We start from the raw sequence: 21,352 nt of genomic DNA on the forward strand, positions 1-21,352 counted from the left end.
GAGTGCCACATGTCTGTCTTGCTTAGAGACGTGTGATGTGAAGCAGAGAAATGTCAGTTCTTGGTAGAAGAAAGTCATTTCATCTTACTGAAGGATTATGAAGGTAATCATGGGCCAATTTTTCTATCACTGAATATAATTAGGGATTTATAAGATCTGAATCTCAAGATAATATATATATATATATATATATATATATATATATATATATATATATATTTATACTTCTTGTTTTTGTACTTTTATTAAAGCTAAAGAGCATGAGGAAGCACATAGTGTGGTGGTGAGTGCTGTCACCTCACAAGAAAAATGCTTATAAGAACATCTACTGGGGCATGATGTCTCTCCCTGTGCCTGTGTGGTTTCTGTGGTCTAGCTTTTAGTTAGCAAGGATAGGCTCCTTCCCCCCTGTGACTCTGCATGTGGCAAAGCAGTAATAAAGTGTGGATAAATAGGAAAAGGAAGGGCGCACCAAGCAAAAGTTTTGGTGTCCAAGAAATTAAAATTTTATAAAACATCAACTCCAGTTTTTTCATATTCACTGTTAGAAAACTAATGAAAATGTCAAACCATTAACACGCTCCGAATTCTTAAACTCTGTTCCAACAATAAGCAATCTTTGAAACACTCTAATTGAAATTGCCCATAGCAAAGATGGTGACTAAAAATCTAATGTTTTTAGTAGGCCTTTTATTCAATTTGTATTGTAATTTAGAAAATGTAGTTAACAAGAACAGCAGAGGCCAAACTGAGCAGGGAAAGACCATGAAACCTTTAAGAAAGGCTGCTTTTTTGAATGATATATAGTCAAATCATCACCAATTTTTGATTTAAATGAACTGGGTTAAATTAAATAAATAAAATGAAAACTACTTGGTTAATCCAAGAAGGAGATTATAGTGATTGCTTGAATAAAAAAATAAAATTAAATAAAAAAAAACAAAAAACTTTGGTAAGATTGAAATGATGTAATCATGGTGTACTTTTCTACATTGCAGCAACATCTGCAGAAAACCAGCCTTCATGGAAGCATCACCACAAAAAATTCTTTTCTGCATCCACAAAATTAACCATCAGAGATAAGCCAGGGGCATTTTAGACACAAATTATATTAACTAGTGAAGTTAAAACAGAACAAAGGTACACAGAGAAAAGAACTAATGCAGAATTTTATGAAAAGAGCACTTTTCCCACTGTAAAGCACATTGAACATTTTTGGACTCTTGTCTTGCAGCCAATGACACTTGGAACATCTCTCTGCTAAATCTGGAAGCAAACATTAGACTGTTAAAATAATAAAATAATAAACAAATAATAGCTTCTTCTTATTCAATAGGATAATGATACTAAACACATTTCAAAATCCCACATGGACTATCACAGTAGGTACAAGATGATCATCTACAATTCATGGACAGACAAATAATATTTGCCAAACAGAATTATTACACTACTGTAAGTTCTGACTCCAACCCTCTGCCTAGGCAAGGCAAGGCAAATTTATTTGTATAGCACATTTCATGTACAAGACAATTCAAAGTGCTTTGCATAAAAAATTATAACAGGGTGCAGAAAGCAATACAAGTGCATTAAAAAAACAAAGATTAAAAGAAAAAAAATAATTAAATAAAAACAGAAAGAAAAAGCTCAAATAAAATAGATAAAATGCAAGAAATAAAGTTCCAGTGTGGGGAAAGACAAAGATTCCAGCTTAAAAGAATCAGATGTAGATTTGGGCTTCTAAATAAAAACTATTGAAATGCAGCCGAGCATGGCCCTTTCCTTTCTTTTTGCACTGTAAAATATAATGATTAAATAGTATTTAGCTCAGAAATATAAAAGTGTCTTCTGTAAGATTGGCCATCTTTAGCAATGAGGTAAACTTTTGCTGGCTTGGCTGTTTAAGGTAACATTGTTTAAAGGTGCCCAAACTCTTGCAGGCTGTTTTATAAGACAGCATTTTCTAGCTGTCATTTAAAGTCAGCATGGATGGAATATAATAAATAAGGTTTTTAAATATTGGATTTCCTCATGCAAAATGATGTGCAAGTTTGTGAAAGTGCAAACTCCTTATTATTCATTTACCTATTGTCTAACATAACATCAGATTATATGTGGCGTGAACCTGTAACTTGTGCTCATTCAGTTATTATGTCAGAGCCAGTTTAAAGACCATGATTGTTAATTTCATCAAGTTCATGGAAGTTCCCTGCTCATCTAGCTGTCATAGACTGTGCATTAGCTGCCTCATCCTCAATGCCCCCAGATCCTAAAATGCACCTTGGGATGAGGAATTCTGCACTGCCATTTCACTTGGTTAACAAAAAAAAAAGAAAAGAAATGTCTTTAATTTAGAAGCTATTGATGGTTTCCTATACACACCACTGCCCCCCTTCACCCTCCTTCCCGCCTACACCCTCCAAACCAGAACCTCCAAGGGGTCCATAATGTTGCAATTATATTTATCACCTCAACAGTCAAAAGGCAGGCCTGCTCCCCTCCAGTCTCCCTGCCTGAACACTTGGGAACACATCAAAATTGGCTGACATACAGCTTATATTCACGTCCTACATCTGTGTGCCCTTTCTTATCCTGCCAGCCTTTCCACTGCTGGCCTGGGACTTGGCAATGTCGAGAGGTCATGCAGAAAAATGGTGTTCTACTTTAGGGTGCTTGTAATAAGCATCAGATTTTTTTCCATGTCCCCCTCTACATATGAGTCTAATTTGCAGATTTTTACCCCCTCCTCACAGCAAAAGCCAGACCTGAGAATGCTTTTTGTTGCTACTATCTGTAATCAATTCCACAGTGATACCTTATGGGAGGTTTTCCTCAATTGAAGTCTTTTTTTTTTTTATCTGATCTTAAAACCAAACTCCATCGCTCTGGCTTGAGTCCAGACAGACACTGAAAAGTACAAAAAAGATTTATCTTTGCCAGCTTCACCTCGAGCTAGATGGAGGGTGCATAACATCATAGTGCACAAACGAAGGAGAGACAGTGGAACAAGAAAAAAAAAAAAAAGGAAAAGATCAATACAAGCTGACCATCATTCTAGTCTCAGCTTGGGGTAATGGGCACCCATATTGCATTAGTCTGCAAGATGGTTCTCCTTGAAGTGGTGAAGCGAGAATCCTACTAATGCATCTGACATTTCGATGCAACTGAACAGGGCAGCCACACCGAAATGTCTCAGGCCCTTATGGATCAGTTTGCACAAATTCTGCAACAGCATGTGGCCAACAATGCTGTAGTTTTTGTGCTATTCTTTGCACATTTACCCACAGCACAATTTTTTTATAAACATTCTTCCTATACTTTCTTTCCATAGTAAAAACTGATTAAATTTTTACTTTTTATTTAGTCTGTTACAGTCAGTTTTAGTGCATAACTGCAGCCTCTAAATGAGTCCTGACTGTGCAGTTATGCCATTTTATAATTAATGTGTTTGTTAAAGATAAGTCCTTCCATACAGGAGGCTTTTCTTTGTGGAAAATTATTCTCATTTGTGTTTGAGTACAAAATGCTGCAGTGACTTCAGCTCAATAGCAGCAGAATGAGAACACAACAACAATGGCCTGTAATTCTTTACCTCTTGTGTTGCTGTTTGGGAATCATAATTATATCACAGTGTTTACTGCTCTTTGTGTAAAAAAGAAAGATTTAGTAAAAATAGAAGTAGAAATATGTCTGAGAAAACCAACAGAAAGAAACTGTGTTTTATTTCAGAACATAAGAGGAATTGAAACTTCCGAAACAAGATATCAATTGGGAGTTTTTTCTTATTTGCTCTTACACAGACAAGTGTATCTCTCTCTCGCCCCCTCTCCCTCTCTCGCTCTGTCTGTCGATGCAAATTACGCAGCCACAAACAGCTTCTTAAAGTTTTAGTGAGTGATTGCACTGGATTGCACAGATAAAATATTCATGCAGGCTGGACTTCTGATTGGTGCCTGTGGGATGTCATTAGCTTTTCCTCATTTTAGAGGTTTCCACACATTACTCTATTAGAAGAAAAGGCAGAGCTCACTCTCTGAACATGTACAAGAAATAGATTGACACATAAATGGAGGTGAGAAGCTACAAAAGATTTGCTCATGTGACGTGGCTGTTCTGCTATGGCTAAAGGGGTAATTTTTCCAGCTCAGGTAGCATTCCTTGTGAAGGTGAAAAAAGGGAAAGAAATGGCAGCTGCTGCATATTTTCAAGTAAAAAGACACTTTTTTTTGTAAGAAGGCAGCATCATCACCTTTCAGCCAAACTGCATCAGCAACTGTGGAAAATCTCTGTAGACTCCAGTCTAAGGCACAGCGAACCCCATGATTTGATAAAGATACTGACCTATTGTCCTGTATACCCACTGTGTTTATCCTGGCCATAGCAGTGACTGCTGATTGACATATACTGTACCACTGCAAGCAAACAATAGCAGCAACATGGAAAAAACTGGTGAGTTGTGCATGTGCACAATTTTCAGACCAGTAAGAGGCAAAATCACAACTGAATGGCTAAATGCAAATCTTTTCCCATCATCCAAATCTTTTCAAATAAAAAAATGCTGCCGTTTAGTCTGATAAAGAATAGCAGCCACTTAGAAAAAAACAGGATCCAACAAGCAAGACTGATTTCAATATTTTGCTTTTTAGAATATTCCGTATCTTTTTTCAGTGAAAAGTGTCTAGATGCTTTCATCTAAGAAGTCAGGTTTTTTTCACACTTCTGGACAAGAGTAGTTTAAACTGACAAGACCATCATTACGATCCTTCGAGCCATGCACTCTCACTTTAAGTGATAAAATATGAGGCTGAGTGAAACATATGGGTCAAACGTAAAAAAAATACTCCCCAAAGAGCCATCTTTTGCCTCCCTTTTGAACAAGGAGAACACATTAGACTTTGATTTTCAAACTATTTCTTCTCTGTGTGTGCATTTAACAAAAAATGCTTGATGGTGACTTAAAAGAAAAACTGCGACATGAGTTCAAGCTATTCCCAGTGACAGGGTATCCTCCCTGTCAGCTGTTTTCCTGTCTACATTTCCAGTAATACTCCACAACTCACCGGGGAACTACAGCAGAAGTTGCCAAACAGATCAATAATTCATCCACCCAAAACCCACTTTATGATGAATTGAAAATGCAAACTACTCTTCTTTTGGATGAGTACAAGTGTATTTTTAAATCATAAAAATACATTTTGAAATTGAAATTTAAGTTTTCATAGAGCTCATTTCAGATCACTTTCCCCTCACCTGCTTCCTTGGAGAGTTGCGTAAAGGCCTCCACGCCCTTCTCTCCATAGCTGCCTTCTGAGGCAATGGTGGAGACATAAGTCCAACCCAGGGCTCGGATAATGTCTACCATGGCCTGGGCCTGGAATGAGTCTGGGGGGACAACCCGTGAGAAGAAGTCATAGCGTCTGTCGTCACTCAGCTCCGGGGCTGTTGACGCATAGCTGATCTGTGGGATCTGGAAGAGAAGAAGTGGAAATGGAGAAGGGAGAAGAAAGTTTACTCATGCTGTTGCTATTCTGGTGCAGCATCATAGCAATAGCCATGGCAAAGGCTCTGACAAATCACATTTTTGAACAGTTGTATTTGAAATTGCTTCTCATTTGTTGTGCAGTGCACCACATTTGCTACCTGTTATTTTATTAAAGTGTTTTCGGTTTTGTATTTAGAGTGGGATATCTGTACACTGTAAACTCTCGGCTCAGTGCTCTGAGAAATCCCCACAGTGGAACGAAAATGTATTTTTTGTCAAGAATCTCACAATGCAATGGGCCACACATTGTGGATATAGTATTATATCAGCTATACTTAAAGGCTAAAGAAATAGTGCAGTGCAACACACTTTCTTGCCAAGAGTTATATGAGAACACTGATGCCACTCAAGTCTCTAAACACTAAATACAAAGCCAATTTTAGGTGGGAAACTGGAAACGAGGGAATTAGCCCACCTGGCTATGTCCAAAGAAAACCAAATATTATACCTGTAACTGGTGAGAAATGACTGGATAATATACATGTGTATAAGTAATAGTGCACTTGTAGTTTTGAGAAATATAAAATAGAAATCCTGCTGTTGTGCAACTGGGCTGAAAACCTACCCAGTATGTGTATTGTCTACAGTCAGTGAAGCTCTGTAGGCTGCATTGAAGAATACAATTGTCAAATGAAGAGAATCCTAACTAGTTCAAATTCTAGCCAAGCTAACCAAGGGAGAATTGCTTGTTTGCATATATTTCATATTAATATGTTGGCTGATCATCTTAGGGTAAATGAACATTTTGTAATATTTAGCATAACCTGCCTTTGGTCTGTTACCTCAGCAACGTGCAGCATTGTCACCTCCAACTGTTAACATTACAGGCTTACAGCAAAAAATGTCTTTACAGCACTTTTTAAGAACTTGAAGCACAGCATTGTAAGTGCTCTTTTACAGTTACCCCCCCAATGAGACTTTAATCTGTCTCCATCACCCTGTAGCTTTGCTTAAAAACTGTACAAAACACTAGAAAATCTAGTATTATACAGTATGTACTTGTGCCTCCTATCTCCCTTTGAACATATTAAGGTGTATAAAGATAAATACAAATGAAACATTAAAAAATACAAGGCCTTATTTTCACTTCCCTTCAATCACATATCAAGCTTGACACCAAGATTAAATGAAAAGCAATGGAAATATGTCACTTTAAACCTTAGGTTCTAGACAAGGGTGTAATATAAATCTATATAGTGCTTTCTATTTGGCAAACAGAATAATTGGATTTTCATTTTAGTAGAGTAAAACTGTATGATTTCTGAGTTAATGAATAAACTTTTACACTCACTGTCTGATATTTTGTATAGAAATCACTTGTTTTAACAACTACCAGTGAACTCTGATCCCACTTTTAAAGAAACAGCATAGTCGCTTTGATTTTATCCGTCCATCCATCCATTCTCTGTCACTTATTCAGGCACAGGTCACGTGGGCAGTAGCCTAAGCAGAGACGCACAGACTTTTCATTACCCTGACCACTTTTTCCAGCTTGTTCAGGGTGATCCTGAGGCATTCCCAGGCCAGCTGAGAGACATAGCCCCTCCAGCATGTCCTGGGTCTTCCACTGATCTCCTCCCAGAGGGACGTACCTGGAACACCTCACTAGGGAGGTATCCAGGTGTCCATCCCAATCAGATGCCCGAGCCACTTAGATTTTGCGAACTATACAATTACTGTGCAATTTATTGGACAAGTACAGAAATAAATGGGCATCCCAGGCATATAAAGTGACTACAGTCAGTTGAGCTTTACAAAAGTGCACAGTAGTCACTTCTGCTAATGTTCAGAACCCTGTTAATAGTCTGCAGGTGTTCTTCTTACCCTCACACATCCTTCATTGGATGGATGCCTTGAAATGTTGTGAGCTGTCATGAGCAAGATGACTTGTGGTTGGGGTTACTTTGATCAAGGCTCATCGTCAATATTAAAGTTGCGTTTGTGAAGTATTTAGTCATGAAGACATACTTCCACATTATTGGCATTTACACAGTAAGTTGTAGGTCTAAAGCATATAAAGTTACTAGCGAGAGCAGATGAGGCAAATATTCTCCTTTAAAGCAGTGATGAAGCCAGAAAAGTTTCATAGGGGTTGGCTGAGACTATCAGTTTTATCTCGGTTGTACAGAAAGTGGAGTCTCATTATTGTTTTTCCACACATTTGCTTAGTCCTTCTCATGAGTACTATGTAGGACACCATGTTTGTATAACCTTCCACTGATTCCAAATGAGATCAGGAGCAGTCATGGGAATTAGACCTTAAATGTTTACAGAATAATCGAAGATAAAAATTGTTCAGCTCAGGTTTAGTTATATATTAATCCATGAAATATTAATTGGTTTTGCTTGTTTGTCAATGGATTTATTTCTATCATATGTGTGTCTGGTCTCCAAGTAAACTCTGTAAACTGTATACTTTAATATTTTATTTTCATTTAGTTATTTTACTGTGGGGTTTATCTGTTTAATTTTTTCTAAAGTACTGTAAAATGAAATATATCTTTTTTATTTAATTTTATTTATGTTTATGATCCATTAGTATGCCTTAAGGATTATAGAACTGAATAATTCTGCAGTGTCCTTACCTTCCCCAACGGTTTCCAAAAACGAGTTATACAATATTAATGAGACCTAAATATAATTGTGTTTACTCAGTTCCTCAGTTCTCAAGCCCCCTGTATTGGCTTGTTTTTGGATTTTAATTCAGTACACAAGCGTTTAGTGGATTGGGCTTGGAGGTAGGTTGTAGCTGGGGGTAGATGCAGTAGAGGATTGGGAAGTATTGTTTTAATGCATCTTTTATTTATTCTTTTAAAACTGGGTTTGCTCTTTCACTCTATTTAGCATTTTCTGCTATAAAAAATAACACATGATTGATTTATTGATTAAACAATAGTTTCTGGATGCAACTCTAGCTCTGCGAAGTACTTGAATAGCTATCTGAAGGACTCTTTCGCATGGAGTGGCCAGAGGGTTAGTCAGGTTTAATTGGGTGGTGGCCATGGTCACCCTTGGCCACCCCCTTAGCTCTGCTCCTACTGAAAAAGTGCTAATTGAAGCAAAGAGATTTCCACACAAGTTTAAATTTCCCCGAGCTTTAAATGACTGAAAAACAATTTGAGACATAGATTTGAACCCTGCAGTCTTTTCTTAAAACTTGGAAAAGAAATGGAGGAAGCAGAATTTCTAACTAATGAATAACCAAAGATGTATTGAAATGGGAAGCCTGGTTTAAAGTGAGAATGTGGTGATTTCGTTGTTACTGTGTTGTCTGATAAAATCCCAAACATCTCATCAACCAGTGGATTTAAGTTTGTGAAACATCAGTCACACTTGATGGCAAATTATTTCAAAATGGCCACCTCCCAAGATGTTCAAGCAGGGACATACATCACTTTCTATTGAACCCTTTGCAGTACCCCATCTCAGTCTAATATAAGCATCATATGAATGCCATCCATTTCTGTTAGAGTGATCAAAAGCAGCTGGACACTGGGGAAACATTGGAATGAGGACACAGTGGTGTGCTGATGAGGCCCCTTCAATTCAAAGAGTGTGAGTTATAGCTTTGACCCACAACTTAAAGAGGGTCAATTGAACAAATGGGACAAACTGTGGAGCAGAGGAGAAGGTCAGGTTCAAGATGGCTCCATATGTTTCAAATCACTACAGAAAATATTTTTAAAAAAGCAAAAAATTTTAAATAAATCAAAAAACCACCAATTGGTAGTGCAATTAAGCACATTCACAAGTGGCAGTGCATCACAAGTCAAATCACTTTAGCATTGCTTAAAATCAGTGTACTGGGTCAACGATGGACAATAGCAGAGTAATGGAAAAGCAGTTGTCATAGTGAGATTTGAATTTGAAAAGACTCCTCTTACCCAAGAGCGAAAGACCTATTTGGAGCATACGGTTGGAGTCTATCTATCAGAGATGCGTTGGTAACACAGTGAAGTCAAAAAGTGGTATAGTATTGTTGAATCTCATCCTATCTCTGCCACAGCTGGGACACAAAGCTGCTTGAACGTTTGTCTCACAGGAGCTTTTTGCTGCAGGGAAACATTTAAGAAAGCAATGTCTTTTTCTTTGTCCCTGGCTTGTGCTCTCCAAATAATTATTTTTTTCCTTGTTCTGCAGGAATCCACCTCTCATCACAGTGCAAACATTTGGCTCTTCAGTCTGTGCTTTTTTCTAATCAACATTTTGACCTCCAGGTATAATAAAGGTGCTGAGAAAATGTTGATGAAAACTTGCTGAAATAATGAAACAACACAATGCCGACTCACTAAACTGATTAGATTGTACCTTATCTATATTTCTCTCTCTGGCAATTAGAAATTAATCCTGTGCAATAAGTAAATTACATTTAAATCATCTGAACCTGATTAGTTTTTTCTCTGCAGATCAGAAGAAGCAAAGTTTATCTTTTCCACTTTGCTCACACAGACACAAAAATAATTCCCAAATCAATTTCCTAAACAAGCTCTTGTTACAACAGCAGATTTGAATGTCTTTAGTCAGGCTAACAAGGAAGGGATAATAAGCTGAGGAAAAAACATATTTCATCAACATTTTTAAAACTTTTTCTGCAAATAATAAGCTTATAATGAATTGCTTCTATCTTTATTGCACTTGATTTGGCTTGCAAAACACATCAGCGGGGTGTGAAGGCGATGTGAATGCCTTAATGTGGTCTGCAGCAGTGGTTGACCAACAATAAGCATTCACTGATTATGAGCTGCTATAGTCACGCCAAGAAAGGACGATTAACACTGCCCCTTTCAGGATCGCAATTACCCAAAGCTGATGTCTGGCACCTGCCATCTACAGTGTAGATCAAAGTTAGGATTGCTGAGGGTAATCGCCCAGCTTGCACTTGAATGTATCTATACTGACAGAATCGATGGAGGGAAAACACAGGGGTCTGTTATAGGGGACACTGCTTTATTGATTTACCAGCACAAAGTGCTGTGGCCGCCCTGAATAAAAATCTGTCGGTGGAGTCTTAGGAAGGTTGAGAAAAAAAAGAGTGAGAATGAAAGAGGTGGGGGAGGGTAGTAATCTGCTTACAGACATTAAATGAAAATTTCAACCTGGGTGTTAAAGAGAAGAGGTGACTAAGAGAGGTTATGTAAAGGTTAGATGTGTTCATGGTTTGTGGGAATGCCAGGTGAAGTTAATTAGAGTGCCATGGCCTTTTGCTTGGATTCTCATATTCAGCAACCCACAAGCACCACGGGCAGCTCTAAATAAAGGAGTGAGACAGTAATGTTTGTGCTTTAGCCATCCGGCTCTGTTAATGTGAAGGTGATGATTCTGATGAGCTGGGAGCAATTCTTGCAGATGCAGCAAGCTTTGCTAATTGTACCTAACATAGAAATGAATGTTACTTGAAAGTAAATAAATAAAAAAGTCAACATATGGCACAACTCACAGTCAGGGTGATGACAACCATCCTGACTGTCAGAACGGGTCGGAAAAGCTGAAGATATGAAAAGACTGTTTCCATGCAAACAAGGAAAATATGACAGTCCATTAAAGACTGTCAGGGTGCTTTTATGAACAAAACAATGAAGTGAATAGACTACATTGATGTCAAAGACTGAACAAAAACTTGGACCCTATCTCAGATTCCTATTTATTAATCCAAGAGAAACCCTGAGAAACATGACTCCAAATGAGCTGTGAGTGGCAGGTCTGAAATGTTTCCCATGAAAGGCCTTGATTGGAGCGAAGGCAGCCTGGCAGTTCTTCTTGCAGGAAATCCCTGTGCCTCTATTTGCTGCATGATTAGCTTCTAAGTATATCTTGACATCAGTCAGCTCCACTCGGCCGTTTGCAACAACTCTCCACAGCGACGGCGGAAATGACACCAGGCTCTGACAGATTCAACTAAAACCCCATGCCGTCTGAGGCAGAATGCCAATGCACAGATTGTACACAGACGTACACACATTCACCCTGCAAGCATGACCCTACAAACTGACCAAGGAGCCATTTTTAAAGCAATTTTACACACCCCAACTATTTATAGAATAAATATTTGCCTCTGGAAAAAAACGTCCTGTGTCAGAAGGTTTATTTGTAGCTCCAGTGTCTGGTCTTGTAAAATATCAGCAGCCAATATTCTATAAAAAAAAACACTGTACTATAAACAAGCCTATAAAGATATTGAGTGGCTATCAAGTTTAACATCTTTCCTGCTAAATCAAAGTTCAGCAGCTCTGTTGCATGGTGGGGATCAGACAGACATGGCTTTGTATTCAAACAGCAGTGTCATTTGTTAGCAGGGCAGAGGTAATGACTGTGTCCATACACGCAACCTCAGGCAGGGCTTTGGTAATCTCCCTTTACCAGAGCATGGCACTGCCAACTCAGCCGAGGCAGCGGGGAGGAAGGGCGGGGGAAAGTGACAGATTTCCCTCCCTCTCTCTGTCACTCTCCCCCCCCCTTCCTGCCCATCTGCGTCTCTCATTCTCTCTCAAATTCTCCTTTTGTCAAGGCTGCGTTTCATCAGTGCTCCCTCACACAACCTGTAACTTCCAGCCCTGCTCACTTGTTCTCCGCCCCTCTGTGTCTTTCTGCCCTGGTGGCAGGAGACGAAAGAGTCTCTTCCTCCTGCGTGTCTCTCCTTTCTTGTCATCTGTCTGCATGTAGACACGCCTACACAGATGATCAGCAGACACTTCCTGCCCAGAGTGGTCCTCAGGCTGCCAGTTTCCCCCCAAGCCGAGACAATCTGCCCTCAGTCATTTAATGGATTGCCAGCCAATTTTCCCCTTGTCACTGTCATTATACTTTGTCTTTTCCACCTGTTGTTCTCCTTGATTCAAATTTTAACCCTTGAAAAAAAAATCATTTTCAAAAACAACCACTTTGAGTTAGCAAACGGATCTGCAAAACTGGAATAGCTAGTGGAGATTAATAGCTTTTTGAGACTCATTTTTAATGATATTTATCAATATATCCACCTGTTTGAAAGAAAAAAATTTAATTTCGATTTTGTGTAATTTTTGAGAGTAATCAAACAGATTTCATCAGTAAAGTAACAGCACCTTCCAAAGTTTGTCGGTCTACATGAACAAAGCAAAAGTGTGATCAAAGCATGAAACAAGAAAAAATTAGGGCAGCACCCTGTGGATGCATCATGTATCTTAGACGTGTAAGTTATTAAAAAAAAAAAAAAAAACTCAATTGAATGTTATTGTAAAAGTGTTTTCAGATACACAAAAAGTGGAATAACCACAAACAACACCACAACTTTGTTAAAAACATGTCAAACAACTTGGAAAGAAAGTTTATTTTTGCAATAATAGCTCACACATAAGGGCAGGCAACCAGATACAAACATGAGCAGGGATATACTGAAACAGGGTCAGGGGCTTCCTGAAGGAACGTCAGCTTTAGCTTCAGCTCGCAATACTGGTTCAACTTACTGTATACTGGACTCCTACCTTGCTCCCAGAGCAGGAAAGGGATCCAGATAAGATATCAGCACATAAAAAAAGCACCTCCCAACCAATCAATTCCCTTGGAAATGATAAGAAAAATACATTTGTGTGTGGACAGCAAGGATCTCTTCTCTCTTCCTCTCTAAGTCAAAGACTGCACTGTTTGACTTTCTCTGTGAAGCATCTGTATGAGTAATACAGAAAGGAATGCTTATGCTTGAGCAATAAAATATTTAATGCTATTTTTTTGCACAGCATGTCAGTGTGCAGTGTATTATATAAAAATGTATCAAATAATGTCTGTACATTCATATTCATATTTATATCAATCTTATGCAATGTTTAAAAAAACAATAATTAAATTTCCTGAGCATCTAAAACTTTTATTGAGCGTCTTAGAGTCTTGATAAATGATAATGGACAAATATAATTAGTCAAACTGACAGGATTGTTTTTGTTTCATGTTGCAAACAATATTTAAATTAGTCAGTTTTGCATCTGACAGAATGTGACATGCCTCAGGAGTATATCTGCAAGTTTGAATAATACAGTAAACCATCATATAACGCCTGATGTACACATGCTTTAATGACGTTACAGTAACATTACTCAGCTTTTGCCAGCATCAGACACTAACAGACGTAAAAAAAAACATGAATTTGATGCAAATGATAGATGTTGATTTTGCTCCAAAACATTGTCATAAGACATAATGTTCCTTACAAAGTTAGTAATAATTCATTTGGATATCCATCAGACAATGGGTCACAATTATTTTGCTCTCAGTTCTACATTTGCACAAATTTTCACTTTGCTTTTGGTTTCAGCTCCTAACTGCTTCCCTGCATGCATCAATTCACAGCCTTTGTCTGTTATTTAAACGGACAGACCCAATAATAGGTTTTAAATCAACTAAAAGTTAAAGACACACCAAATAAAGATGAGGGGAACTAAAAGCTCAGATCTTATTTCTCTTTGGATTAATGTTTACAATGGATCAATTGTTCAAATTAAAATATTGATTACTGCAGCTTCAAGTCTGAGGGAAAATAAAGGTTATGGTTAATGACAGTCCTCAATGATTGCATGCATCTGCTATGTATTTAACCACAACCGTAATTTTTCACTTAGTGGATCAGCTGTTTATATAAAGACACGCCAAATAAATGAGCTGGAAACAAAAAAAATGGACTTCAACTTCCACCATAATGATGCAAGACACTTAGTTTCTGCAGAAGTAAAAACTTTTTATTTAAAGGAGCAAATCTGAAGTTGCTCCAATTATCTTCTTTAATTTAGCAGACTTGATTTAACATGACATAGTAAAGTCCAAATAATGAATCTAAGAAATTAACATGTGAGCCAGTTACTTAAAAAATGAAGTAAAGTGCAAAAACAGATTGGATCATTCAGATGATTACTTATGGCATTTGAAAGGATGTTGGATTAAATGTATTTTATGAGTTAGGAAATTGGATTTTACAGAGAAATAGTTGTTTCTGTAAATCATTTTCATGAACATGAGTAAAACCACAATTTAACTTGTCATTTATAAATGTATATAAAATGTATATAAATCAGTATTTACATCGACCCTGAATAATTCAGTAGGTTTGTAAAAATGCTAAATTAAATTATTCTATTTAATGATCAAAATAAAAGATTTACATCTGTGAATTTATTGTGATCTGCTGGCTGTCATTTACCACAGCTCAACAGCCGCTATTACAGCAAAACTCATTAGCAGAAAGAGAAAAGTTTTCTCTGTTTTCATTAAATAATATTTTTCATGGAACATTACCTCTAATTGGACATGAAGAGCATTTAGATATATTTCTTTCTTTCTTTCTTTCTTATCAAACAAACTGCCTTGGTCACATTTTATACAAGGAGGAACTCTTGATGCATACATTTTACTTCCTGGTCTGAAACAAATACTTGTTATTTGCTAGTAAATATAACACAGGCTGAAGTTTTGTTTCCTCCAGATCATAGTCAGAAAACAAACACAGCAAAGTAAAGAAATCAAAATAGATATGTCTTGCAGGAGAGGCTGTTTTCTTTTAACCCCACCTCTACTGAGCTCTTATTTCCTGGCATCACTTTATATGTCTCGGTTGTTGTCCAGGCAACATTTTCCTGTCACGACCTTCCCGAACAGTGTTTAACCATTCTGGATGTTTATTGTTGCAGCACATTTTTTGGTAGAGCAATCGCAAGCATTAGCCCTTCGCAACTGCCCACACTGCTGGACTAGCCTTGGTATTACGTGACAGAAAGTTAGGCTTTTATAATCCTTTATCTAACACAACCTTCCACTGTCTCCTTCTCTACACCCACTTCTCTTTTTCCCAGTCGATTCCTTCACTCTCCGTCCCTCCTGCTCACTCAATGCCCATCCCCTGGGCAGCTCCAGCACTCCATGCCGAGCCTGTAAGCTCTTGCTTGGCTGCCCTGCCAGAGTATATTTTAAGACAACCAGCATGTTTCTCCATGGGTATAGAGGCTAGGTATGACTCACAAATCAGATATTTGACCAGGAGAGCCACACAGCAGAGTAAAGCTAAGGCGTGGGAGGAAAGTGTGGATTGCACACAAAGGGAACCTGACCGACCTCCATCTTTCCATCTGGTAAACAGACTGCTATTTCAACTATATTGGTATTTAAAATCATTTCCCAATACCAAACAGCTCTAGTCAGGACTGAAGAGAGGTTCAGTCTTTATGCAGTGCTGTGTAAAGGTGTAGTGCTGCTGTCAGAAATACACTTTACAAATTGAAGCTACTGTCTTAAGGATCTCAGTTTTAAAGCTGGCATGACAGTCGGGCTTTTTACGGTGACACTTTGGTTATTTGGTACAGAAACAGTGGAGTCATTTTGTAAAGCTTCTTTTGACTTAGGCTTCACACAAACCAAAGCCCTGTAGAGAACAACGTGGTTCACCAGAGCAGCTTTGATCATCGCAGGCTGTGTCGTCCATTCTCTTCAGGTGTGAATAAAACATAGCCTCAATGTTTATGACTGAGCGTTCTCAAATGCATTCCTTTAAATCCACAAGATCTCACATTACAGCTGGCTGTATTGATTTTTCCTGACTGCAAAGTGCAGCAGACTCTGCTCTGTTTTCTCCACTCTATTCTTTATAGCCTGGATGATGATTCTAGCCCTGCCCCCCCCCCGGAAAAATCTGAAATGTTGATAAAACAACATAGAACTCTTCATCTTATTTTGCCCTCGGTAAGGGAAAAAACTAGCAAGTTCTTTCATGAGAGACATCTGAAAATAAATGTGCCTGTTTGGAAATTGTCAGTGTGGAACATCTTTACATGCTATGCCTCACTGCTCTGTCCAGCCCAAATATGGCTCTGACATATTATTCATCTAAGAGCAAGCATAGATGCATGTTTTTACCACCTCCACCTGGCGCATGCTGTGTTTGACACATTCATTGTCAGACGTGCACCTGCAACAGTCTGACCTGCATCCCAATGACTCTGACTGTACTATCTTCCGTGCCTCTCTGTATAGCTCTCTTCAGACTCAAAAGAACATCATCACCGGGCCCATTTCTCTCCTAATAGAGCAGACAATGTGGGTGAGCCTCTGCGATTTTTATCTTTCCTGTCTACGCCTCACAAAGAATTCTTTAGTAGAGCCATGTAATTATGGACTGATCACAGTAGTGGGAAATATCACAGATATCATATTCCTTCTGTTGGTGTGTCTGTGTCTACTTCATGCCATGCACTGGAGACATACAGTATGCACTGGATAGGAATGAGAGCAGAGCATTTTAATAAGCAGCTCTTTGCCTGTTTGGTATTGCAAGCAGGCTGTCTGAATCTGTAACAGAGCCGATGTTGTTTTATCTTATCAGCAACACCTGCATTTATAACATGAACCACACTAAAGTAACAGTCAGCCTTTATGTATCTGTGTTTCAGCGGGACAATAAATGTGAAGGGAAAATGTGCAGATAAGAATATTTTCCTACAAAAGTCCTACGTGTCTATTTATTTAAAAGAGACTAAATCCATGCTGTTTTTTTTTTTGTTTTTTTTATTATACAGTGCATTGTGGTACCTGTAGTCTTTTTCACAGGAAGTGTGTTGTGATAAACGTGCAGTTGTAATCTGTATGTATGTGGGGACTGTAAATATTTTTGCCTCACAGATTAAAAATTAAACTGCCACTCACAGTACAATTACATGTCACTGATCATATCTTAGCAGTGAAGATTGCTAAAATTACCATTTAATAAAGGGGGAGTAGAAATGTGAAATACAATAAAGGTTGTTAAAAGAAATGGAAAAGGGATAGGGACTAGATGACCAAATAGATAAAACAGTAAGTACTTGAAAATAAAAGTTATTCAAAAGACAACTATGAGTCGTTTTTTTTTTTTTTTAAGAGCTCAGGGACAGCATTTTACAGTCAAGTGAGGGACTTCATTACTCTTGATACCCATGTGCAGGAGTTCCTTTCACCCTTGTTTTATGAATAACTTTCACCTTTTTTACGATGACTGGCAGCATCTTGCTCACTAACATTGACCATATATCACATTTTGTTAGTAAAAGTACAGAGCCTGGAAAAATGGGTTCAGGTCAATAAAATAACGTCTCTTTTTCCCTAGCAGTCTGAAGGTCCCAGTGGGAAGAAACCAGTCACCTTTCCTTTTCTGTCAAGACAGAAGGGCAATAAAAATTGCCTCAGGATATCAGGTTGTGTGTGACTCATAGGTAAATAAAAGTTCTGTTGAGTGTCAAATCACAGCTCTACGCTGTCAACATGACTGAAGTGACGATAACAGAGTACCTTTAAATCTTATGTGCCAGTGTTTTTATGCTAAAAGTTAAGCATGTAAAATTCTCAAAGGTACATTTTTAATGATTTTGTTGAATCTAACCAAAAGTTGTTCTTTTTATTGTTATTATAGGCCAGCTTCACTCCAGGAGTGTGGCATGAACATTTCTGACCTGCTATGGTGCAGCTGCATGTTTGTATTCACACCATTATTTTAGATACTGTCTCCACTATTATTTTGAACCCATCTATAATGATAGCCATAAATAAATAGAATTTTGTGGGATTCATACTTGATATGACTCTAAACATAAAGGCAGAAAGGTTGCCTAGATGTAGTAATTAAGTTGCAAAAATGAACTAAAAATCATTCATTATTATTATTATTATTATTATTATTATTAGTCACCATTAAGCTGTATTTTTTAAAGTACTGCTGTTGATACTGTATGTGGTCAATATGATGACCAATAAATGTTTTCACACTGTATTTTGCTGAGAATTGCTTCCCTTTGGAAATCAATAGGCAGCATCCAGAAACTTTGAAGAGCACACAGCTGTAGCACACCTCATGCATCTGGTAGATCTCTTAGAAGAAGTTGTGGACATTATAATATGTAAACACCACAGCCTAAATGAAAACCATCATATTTGGCACAAGACTACCCAGACTGGCTAACAGGAAGTATAACAGGAAAGTTCAGATTACAACACTCACACAGGGAGTGTAACTTTGCTCTGCTAAGGATGCAATTTCACCACAATATCCCAATACACCAAACAATTTAATGTTCAAAAAGTGATAGATATAGAACTTTTTAAGAGACCTATTACTTTTGGAAATGGGGATTCTTAAAAATACAGGAGCTACCCTGGAGGGGTGTCATGTTTTTTCCACAATAAAGAATATAAACTTGTAGAACATGTAAAACTGGTATTTAACTTCATAGTCCCTTAACATTACTACAGAGCTAATGTTGGTAGTGGCAGTAATAATGCAATAACACCAGAGGTTGGGTTTATGATCCAGGATTGCTGCTGATCGCCCGGGTCTCTGGGCCGCCCTAATCTGACTCTAGCCTCCATAGAGATGTGGTCACATTTGCACGATCACACTAATCTCTACTCAATCCTTATTCCTCATACTCTGCCTGCTGACACAGTCACTGAGTTGTCCAGTAGGTTTATACACTAAGAGCTACTTTCCATTCCATAAATCCAAATAATTAAGATAAAACAATATATTTAAATAAATATAGAAATAAAAAATTAAATTATGGAGAGGAGTTTTACACCTATAAAGCTCCCCTGTTCGGCACAACACGGCAGCCAGACCATCACTCTATTTGCTACAATGCAATACAATGGACAAGTTTTAAAAATATATATTAATTAATAATAATGCAATAACAGTTGAAAAATATATTAACACGATGTGCTCTTGTGCAGAAGGTTATTAAGAAAGGCAGCTACAATAAACTGAAAACGCTTTGGGTAAAGCTCATTAAACATACGTCTGCTAGCTTCTATGCCTTGGTGATCCTGTGTCCACCTGTGACCTGGAGGCCCCTTAACTCCCTGTTCTACTGTGCTGCAGGTGTAGAGCATCACTGAGGGCATCTGACCTTGTAGTCTTGTCAGCAACACACTGGCACCACAGCACAGCCAGAACAATGAACAATCGCCTGTTCAGTGAGCACAAAAAGCGTTTTCCAGAACTGGACTGAACAACTTGCCAACTCTGGAGGAATTGGACACACTCTTTCAGACACAGCTATTCTGTATAAACAGACTCCCATTCAAACTCAGATTATGATTCATAAAAGCAAGCATCTTGACTAATGGACCAAGAAGATTTATGTAGAATGTGTTTGTGACACGCGCCTTTCACATAACTTCTTCTTGCTGCAAGACAAAGAATAGGAAGGCTGACATGCACTTCAGAGCCAGAATCAAAGACGTGGAACTGACGCCAGATCAGACAATTACCCTCAGACAAGTTAACCACCCGAAACAGGAGGGAGCCCAGTCAAGTACAATGGAGCTGTCACACATCACTGCTAGGGGCTTATCTTTATATTCAACAACACAAACATGCATCTTTTGCAAAACAGCTCATGTGAATCTCAACTCTGCTAATGACACAATCTGTCAAATGAACTAAACAATTTAAACCGAACACTGTCAGCATTTCAATGATATACTGTATATTAAAAATATGTTAGCTCATTAATTATCTGAAAATATAAAACACAGGACATGTAATATGTTGATCTGTATATATTAGAGTATATATGTTAATTTAACTGAAAATGAAAACTTAAATAAGGAATTTGTTTTTCCAATTATTTACATATTATAACATCAGTCAAAATTCCTAATTTTTAAAATGATTATGGATTCACAAATCAATATTTTTCTAAATGTGTTTTGCTAAAGATAATCTGTGCAAACAAAGAAAGCAGGGGTTGTGTGAATAGCATATATTATGAACATAAAATGTAAACATGAAGTGAATGAAACAGAAAAAACTATGTCTCTTGGTAAACTTGGCTGCACATACAGTATCTATGACCAGCAGAAAGTGTTTGTAAGTGCCTCGTGTTTACTTTTTCATTATTTTTTTTTCAGATTTGTTTATTAAAAGTCATTCTAAATCACAACCTCAGAGGGGACAGACTCTTTATGTAAAAAGATGTATTGTGCCTTCAGTTTTACTCACAAAGTGGAAAACTGTGCACTGAAAGCAAGGAATATCCTTGAAACATCCAAACACACAGACACACATATGTTTTTTTTATTTTTTTTATTTTTTTTTTTATTTAGGAAGACATCAAAGTGATGTATGTGAATTCATCTAAGACATACCCCTCTAACCTCCCATCTAAGATTACAGAAACTTTTGTTTATTGTCTGTCAAATAGCAACGAAACCCCTCACCCTGGCCTTCATCTACTCCTCACAGAAACCTTAACCAAAAGTAAATCTAGTGGTTAACCTTGTGCAGAGCCGCATATCTGTCTCCAATGTCCCCAGAGTGTGATTCATTCAAACTAACACAGATACACCCAAGAATTTATTGATCATGTGGGCTTCCCCAACAAAACCTCCAAATTAATCAGCAAGACAGATCATGGATAAGTGCCTTTTAAAACACAAAAAAAGCAATAATCAACAGGGTGGCACAACCATTTCAAAAATTTTAAAAAATATAGTATTTACATGTAGAACAATGCTTACTAAAGCTAAACAGATGAGTTGGCTATTTGCATTTTCAATGAAGGACAATCTCTTAACCATCACTACTTGTCAAACCCAATTTAAGATTTAACCCTAAATTTAACAAATGAGAGGCCAATTTCCTTAATGCAAATCACAGAAAAGCTTCTAGTCTCTATGAGTGCAGTTATTACAAAATCAAAAAACACAGGCTTTAACAAAGCAGCTCTCAGCCACAGTTAACGATAATTTAAAAAAAAATATACAGTCATAATTTCCATGTTAATTGGCAGGAGTATTTTCAGGGTAGATAAAAAATTTCATTGCCCT

At 37.6% G+C, this 21,352-nt stretch overlaps 1 protein-coding gene across 1 annotated transcript in view; it reads right to left on the minus strand.

Annotated features, from left to right (window-relative positions):
* LOC121651636 (metabotropic glutamate receptor 7-like) overlaps positions 1-21,352 on the minus strand; it is a 63,080-nt gene that overhangs the window by 30,849 nt on the left and 10,879 nt on the right. Inside the window, exon 2 of the mRNA XM_042003980.1 lies at positions 5,251-5,467. Within this exon, the coding sequence (XP_041859914.1) occupies positions 5,251-5,467 (217 nt within the window). The remainder of the gene's footprint in view (positions 1-5,250; positions 5,468-21,352) is intronic.

This window comes from Melanotaenia boesemani, chromosome 13, assembly GCF_017639745.1.
Source record: "Melanotaenia boesemani isolate fMelBoe1 chromosome 13, fMelBoe1.pri, whole genome shotgun sequence".
Lineage (NCBI taxonomy): Eukaryota > Metazoa > Chordata > Actinopteri > Atheriniformes > Melanotaeniidae > Melanotaenia > Melanotaenia boesemani.